The following is a 7,889-nucleotide window of genomic DNA, read 5'->3' on the forward strand; positions in this document are numbered from 1 at the left end:
GTGTCTGTGCAGAATCTCCCTTCTTCATGGTGTGTTATTGTGTGTCTATTGTGTGTCTGTGCAGCATCTCCCTTATTCATGGTGTGTCTATTGTGTGTCGGGGCAGTATCTCCCTTCTTCATGGTGTGTTACTGTGTGTCTGTGCAGTATCTCCATTCTTCATGGTGTGTTATTGTGTGTCTGTGCAGTATCTGCCTTCTTCATGATGTGTTGTGTGTCTGTGCAGTATCTCCCTTCTTCATGGTGTGTTATTGTGTGTCTGTGCAGTATCTCGCTTCTTCATGGCGTGTTGTGTGTCTGTGCAGAATCTCCCTTCTTCATGGTGTGTTATCGTGTGTCTATTGTGTGTCTGTGCAGCATCTCCCTTATTCATGGTGTGTCTATTGTGTGTCTGTGCAGTATCTCCCTTCTTCATGGTGTGTTGTGTGTCTGTGCAGTATCTCCCTTCATCATGGTGTGTTATTGTGTGTCTGTGCAGTATCTTCCTTATTCATGGTGTGTCTATTGTGTGTTTCTGCAGTATCTCCCTTCTTCATGGTGTGTTATTTGTGTCTGTGCAGTATCTCCCTTCTTCATGGCGTGTTATTGTGTGTCTATTGTGTGTCTGTGTAGTATCTGCATTCTTCATGATGTGTTGTGTGTCTGTGCAGTATCTCCCTTCTTCATGGTGTGTTATTGTGTGTCTATTGTGTGTCTGTGCCATATCTCCCTTATTCTTGGTGTCTAGTGTGTGTGTGTGTGTCTGTGTGTGAGTGTGTGTGTGTAGTATCTCCCTTCTTCATGGTGTGTTATTGTGTGTCTGTGCAGTATCTCCCGTCTTCATGGTGTGTCTATTGTGTGTCTGTGCAGTATCTCCCTTCTTCATGGTGTGTTATTGTGTGTCTGTGCAGTAGCTCCCTTCTTCATGGTGTGTTATTGTGTGTCTGTGCAGTAGCTCCCTTCTTCATGGTGTGTTGTTTGAGTCTGTGCAGCATCTTTCTTCTTCATGGTGTGTTATTGTGTGTCTGTGCAGTATCTCCCTTCTTCATGGTGTGTTGTTTGTGTCTGTGCAGTATCTCCCTTCTTCATGGTGTGTTATTGTGTGTTTGTGTAGGTTAGTTCTGGTTTGAGGTTGTTGGCAGGTCTCCCTGACGTGGCAACTTGGGGAATATACACATATGTTTGCAATGTTTGCAGCCTGTGATGTTTCAGGGCGTTTTGCCCATTCTCTGCTTCCTTAAATGAATGATGAACTTTCTGTCTGAGATTTGGGGGTTGCTGCAATGTAAGAGTGGGAGGTTTGGGGGGAATTTATTTTAATGTGTGATCGTTTGTCCGCGCGGGCAGCAGATCTTTGGTTAGTTCTAGCATTGTCTCTATGGCAGGGTGGTATGCAGTCACTAGTGGTATACGTGTGGTTGCTTTTTTGTTCTTGTACTGAAGCAGGTGTTCTCGTGGGACCTTCAATACAGATGTAGTTATGTTGTTAATAGTCTTTGGCTTGTATCCCTTCTGTCTGAGTGATTCAGTCAGGGTTGTGAGGTGTCTCATTCTGTCTTTAGTGAGAGGATAAGCAGTGATATCTTTTAGCCTGGCTGTGTATGATGTGCATATGAGTGGGAGGGAAGCTGGAGTTATGGAGGTAACTGCATCTGTCTGTGGGTTTATTGTATACAGATGTGTATACTTTGTCATTCTTCAGTGTTACTGTTGTATCCGGAAAGTTCAGTAGGTTTGCTGAATAATTTATTTTGAGTTTAATTGATAGGTGGAATGAACTGGAGGACTTGTGAAATTGTTTTTAGATTTTCTTCGCCCCTCTGTCCATACTATAAAAATATCAAGAACATATCTGTACGGTTTATGGAGGTGTGTGCTTAGGGATCTCTTTGTGATTTGCTATAAAAAGGTTGGCATACTGCGGTGCCATCCTGGTGCCCATTGCAGTCCCCATTAGTTGAAGATAGATTTCATTGTTAAAGCTGAAGTTGCTGCGTGTGAGCATACAGTATATTCTATCAGGTTGGTACTGTAATGAAGGAGACAGGGGAGATGTTGCAAGGAGTTGTAAGTGTGCCTCAGTACCATCCTTGTGGGGGATGTTACTCAACGGGGATTCAACATCCATGCTAAACAGTAGTGTGTTGCATGTGTAGTTATCTGATGTTGTTTAGTTTAGTGAGAGAATCTGTGGCATCTTGTGTGAAGCTGGTGGTGTTTGTGACTAGTGGTTTGAGGATATTCTCCACTAAAATATGTTTAAAAATATAATTGCTATCCAAATAAAAAAGGTATTATCTACAGTAATATTGAATTGCTAATGTATTCTGCACTATCGCAACTGAACTAACACGACTACTTCTATTTATGTCATGATAGAAGATAGTATGAATGCTTTAACGCCTCTATCCTATTAGTCAAAATTGACTATAATGATATACAATATATATATATATTACCTGACTTTGAGTCCACTTTACGCTCCTCCCTCTCCTCTCTTAGCTCTGCTACAGACCCTGACAACCTGGTCAGGAACTACAACTCTGCCGTGTCCTCCTCTCTTGACCTACATGCCCCACTTTCTCTCTGCCGCACTCGCCCTTCTAACCCTAGACCCTGGCTAAATTCCCACATGCGCATGCTGCGTTCCTCCACTCGTTCCTCCAAATGCCTCTGGAGGAAATCTCATACTCTTGCAGACTTCCTTCACTACAAATTTATGCTATCCTGTTTCAACTCTGCCCTCTTGCAAGCTAAACAAGCCTACTTTTCTTCACTAATCAACATGCACAAGTCTAACCCACGCCGACTGTTTTCTGTCTTTGATACTCTACTCAAACCACCCTCAGCTGCCTCTCCTTCCTCCATCTCCGCTCAGGACTTTGCTGACTATTTTAAGGAAAAGATGGAATCCATACGGCAGAACATCCCCTGTTTCTTCCTCCCATCCTACACCTCTTCCTAACTCTCCTCCTGCCTTCCTTGACTCTTTTTCCACTGTCTCAGAGGAGGATGTGTCGCTGTTGATCGCCTCTTCTCCCTCTACCACTTGCCCTCTTGACCCTATTCCCTCCCATCTCCTAAAACCTCTTGCTCCTACTATAATCCCTATGCTCACACACATTTTTAACTCCTCCCTCTGCTCTGGAACCTTTCCATCCTCCTTCAAACATGCAACAGTCATACCATTACTCAAAAACACCAAGCTTGACCCTACCTGTCTTTCTAACTATCAACCTGTCTCCCTCCTGCCTTTTGCCTCTAAACTCCTTGAACATCTTGTATTCTCTCGCTTGCTCCATTTTCTCAACACCTATTCTCTCCTAGACCCTCTACAATCTGGCTTCCGCACTGCTCACTCCACGGAAACAGCCCTCACTAAAATAACTGACGACCTCCATGCTGCCAAAGACAGAGGTCACTACACTCTGCTCATATTACTCGACCTCTCTGCAGCATTTGACACCGTGGACCACCCTCTTCTCTTACACATTCTCCATACTCTTGGTATTCAGAACAAAGCTCTATCCTGGATCTCATCCTACCTCTCCCATCGTACTTTCAGTGTCTCTTCTGCCAACACCTCCTCCTCCTCTATTGATCTCTCTGTCGGGGTACCCCAGGGCTCTGTCCTGGGACCTCTTCTATTTTCTCTGTACACACTCTCTCTAGGTGACCTAATAACATCTTTTGGGTTTAATTATCACCTCTATGCTGACGACACACAAATATACTTTTCAACACCCGACCTTACACCTGCTGTACAAACCAAAGTTTCTGAATGTCTCTCTGCTATAACATCCTAGATGGCCCTCAGTCGCCTTAAACTCAACATGGCTAAAACAGAGCTCCTCATACTTCCTCCCAAACCTTGCCCTACTATCTCCTTCCACATTACTGTTGGAACTACGATCATTCACCCAGTAGCCCAAGCACGCTGCCTAGGGGTCACACTCGACGCCTCTCTCACATTCGCCCCTCACATTGAAAACATTTCTAAAACCTGTTGCTTTTCCCTCCGCAATATCACTAAGGTACGCCCTTTCCTCTGTTGCTCGACTGCTAAAACTCTGACTCAGGCCCTCATTCGCTCCCGTCTTGATTACTTTAACCTCCTGCTGTCCAGACTTCCTGCCTCTCACCTGTCCCCCTACAATCTATCCTAAACGCTGCTGCCAGAATCACTCTACTCTTTCCTAGATCTGTCTCAGCATCTCCCCTCATGAAATCCCTCTCCTGGCTTCTGATCAAATCCCGCAACTCCCACTCCATTCTTCTTCTCACTTTTAAAGCTTTACACTCTTCTGCCCCTCCTTACATCTCTGCCCTAATTTCTCGTTATGCACCATCCAGACTCTTGCGTTCTTCTCAAGGATGTCTTCTTTCTACCCCCTTTGTTTCTAAAGCCCTCTCCCACCTTAAACCTTTTTCACTGACTGCCCCACACCTCTGGAATGCCCTTCCCCTCAGTACCCAACTTGCACCCTCTCTATCCACCTTTAAGACCCACCTTAAGACACACTTGCTTAAAGAAGCATATGAGTAGCACTGTGGATATTCTGAACACATGAAACATAAGTTTGGCCCCCTGCAGACGCACTTACCAGAACTCCCTCCTACTGTCTCTGTACGTTCTCCCTACCTACCAATTAGACTGTAAGCTCCTCGGGGCAGGGACTCCTCTTCCTTAATGTTACTTTTACGTCTAAAGCACGTATTCCCATGATCTGTTATTTATATTATCTGTTATTTATTTGATTACCACATGTATTACTATTGTGAAGCGCTAAGTACATTAATGGTGCTATATAAATAAAGACATACAATACAATACAATACAGTATGAGTGGGATAAAATCCTATTAACCTTCCATGTAATCTATTAAACTCTGACTTATAAATTCTAAAGGACAACTCAACATGATTAAGAGATACTATAGTGTCAGCAAAATGTCCAACAATGTGGGTAAGATTCCTAATTAAAACGATCAATCAATGTTAAGCTTGGCATTGCTGGTCTGTCTAGTAGAAAATTAGTTATATATGGATAGATTAACTGTTTAGGATAGATTACCTGTTTGGGATGGATTACCTGTTTGGGATGGATTACCCGGTTGGGATGGATTACCCGCTTGAGATGGATTACCCGCTTGTGATGAGACCTGTACTGAAGACCTTGCAAATTTCAGATCTGCGTAGACCACCCTGTTAGCCATCACTGCCCAACCCGCAGTTCTTGTGTGAGCTTCGGCACACGACAAGAGGAAGGAGATATAGTGCTTAACTTTCATTGAGATTAGAAAGGAAACAAGAGGGCGTATTTGCCGTGTGCTCAGCCACGCAGAAAAGGAAGGGGAATTTGGGGACCTTTTTGTCTGAGTTTTGAATAAAGTTTCCAGCTCTTGCTTACTGTACATACAGACTTATTTTTCTCTTCTTAGTTCCATAGCACCCAGGCTGCTGCTGCTGCTGCTGCTGCTGCTGCTGCTGCTGAAAGTGGCCTGCGTTTACCCATATGCTCACAACTTTTCATTCATTCTGTTTGATAATAATTAACCCTGTGCTACCAGAAAGGCCTATAATGATTTGTTGCCTGTGGATAAAGTTCAATATGGAATATTAAAATGGTAATATAATGTGGAAATTGAATATTTGGCTTTGCTGACTTCTGAAGCAGTGACTCAGTTAGATTCTCCTGTACTCAAAATCCCTGAATTGTAAAGAGATGTATTTAATACTCACTTCCCATACAAAAAGCACTTCATTACATTGTGTACATTCCCTTTATGGAGACCTGTATAGTAAGTAACATCAGCATTATATGACACTCAAATTATTCAATAATCATCTTATTAGATGAGATGCAAAGCCAGTAAACCCACTGACAGACAGATTGTTTCGACCTCGATTGTTTCGATTCACTAAATAGAATATAGCATCAGATTGAATGCTAACTAAAAATACTCTGATTATAATCAGAACGGGACATAGTGAATGGGGACATTAACATGTATTATACATGCCTCTAATCCCGTCCCCAGGGGAGGTATATAAGCTCCAGTAATGAGAGTGCAGGTACACTCCTCCCCCTTGAAGAAGCGCCAGTTAACAGCGCGAAACGATCGTCGGGTAGTTTGGCGACGCACTTACCGATGACGTCAGCCGGTTCGGAGCAGTATGCAGCACACAGTATGCCGAGCAAGTGTTAGACCCTGCACAGACGCACAGATGCGGATATACGGTCGTATTTGTCTATACTAATCTCATTACACGCAATGGGTAGCCTCACTTACACCCAGCAATCACACCACACTATCTGAATATACATAACAGAGTGCTGTTTATGCAAAGAGGGTATTAACCCCTTTTGTGACTGCTGCAATCTTTTGCTGGGTAAAGTACTAATTTGTACAATCAATGATACACATCTGACATGTGATGGCTACAATCGCGTCTAAATTGCTATAATCCTGCCTCTGTTTGAGAATACCTTGCATGATCTGTTACCCATAGATACATTTTGGGTGGATACACACTCTGAATTGTTACACATATGATACTATCATTGGTATGTGTATACCCTATCCATTAGGAGTCAGCGAGTGTATATCTAACAGACCACTTGATAATGTTTAAACCCACTGTGTAAGGCTATTTAATTACAGACCATATATTGGGTTTTTTTCTTGCTCTTTTTTGGATATACGTATACTTACCCCATTCATGTGTAGAAGACTATAATTAGATATTAATGACACAATTTGGTCACAGCACACAGGGTATCTGTATACGAGACTATATGTTTGTGATAACTAGGACACATATATACATAATTTTGTGTGTATTGCGTAACAAACAGGCATACTCCAGTGCCTTTTTAAGTATTTTATTTTGGTGTATATATATATTTATTTTTCATATAGAAGAGTTATAAATAATTAATAAAATTTTATTATTTTTGTATTTGACCTCTCCTGGTGCTTGCATTATATATATGCAGGGATTGACACATTCCCTTGTGTTTGATTATTACGCTAATCAGGCTGTGTGCAAATCAGTGGGAATCTTTTTTTGTGATCATCCTTGATCATTTGATAAACATATTCTTTATTCCCCATCCACCGCCATATTCTTTATATACTAACTAGCTGAGAGACCCGGCGTTGCCCGGGATGTAATGTTCCCGCTCCTCTCTCTCTCCTCCCCCTCTCTCTGTTTGTCCCCCATTCACATCAATCCAGTCCCCCCCCCTCCCTCCTTTACAGCTTCATGCAGCGTGTGTGCGTCAGTCACTGTGTGCGCGCGCGCCAGTGAGTGAGGCAGAAACACAAACACACACAGACTGACTGACGCACACACAGTCAGTGTGTGCGTGTGAGTGTGCCTCAGTCAGTGTGTGTGCGCGCGTCAGTCAGTGTGTCAGTCGGTGTGTGTGTGTCAGTCGGTGTGTGTGTGTCAGTCGGTGTGTGTGTGTCAGTCGGTGTGTGTGTGTCAGTCGGTGTGTGTGTGTCAGTCGGTGTGTGTGTGTCAGTCGGTGTGTGTGTGTCAGTCAGTGTGTGTGTATGGGGGTGTGTGTGCGCGCGTCAGTCAGTGTGTCAGTCGGTGTGTGTGTGTGTGTCAGTCGGTGTGTGTGTGTGTGTGTGTGTCAGTCGGTGTGTGTGTGTGTCAGTCGGTGTGTGTGTGTGTCAGTCAGTGTGTGTGTGTGTCAGTCAGTGTGTGCGTGTGTGTCAGTCAGTGTGTGTGTGCGTGAGTGAGTCAGTGTGTGTGTGTGCGTGAGTGAGTCAGTGTGTGTGTGCGTGAGTGAGTCAGTGTGTGTGTGTGCGTGAGTGAGTCAGTGTGTGTGTGTGTGAGTGAGTCAGTGTGTGTGTGTGCGTGAGTGAGTCAGTGTGTGTGTGTGTGTGAGTGAGTCA

The 7,889-nt window shown here is 43.7% G+C and overlaps 1 protein-coding gene across 1 annotated transcript in view; it reads right to left on the reverse strand.

Annotated features, from left to right (window-relative positions):
- The window catches only part of LOC142467572 (uncharacterized), a 74,728-nt gene extending 69,508 nt beyond the window's left edge, over positions 1-5,220 (reverse strand). The window contains exon 1 of the mRNA XM_075573490.1: positions 5,072-5,220. Within this exon, the coding sequence (XP_075429605.1) occupies positions 5,072-5,195 (124 nt within the window). The 5' untranslated portion in view covers positions 5,196-5,220. The remainder of the gene's footprint in view (positions 1-5,071) is intronic.
- Between the last annotated feature and the right edge of the window lie 2,669 nt (positions 5,221-7,889).

This window comes from Ascaphus truei, chromosome 1 (genome assembly GCF_040206685.1).
Source record: "Ascaphus truei isolate aAscTru1 chromosome 1, aAscTru1.hap1, whole genome shotgun sequence".
NCBI classification, from domain to species: Eukaryota; Metazoa; Chordata; class Amphibia; order Anura; family Ascaphidae; genus Ascaphus; species Ascaphus truei.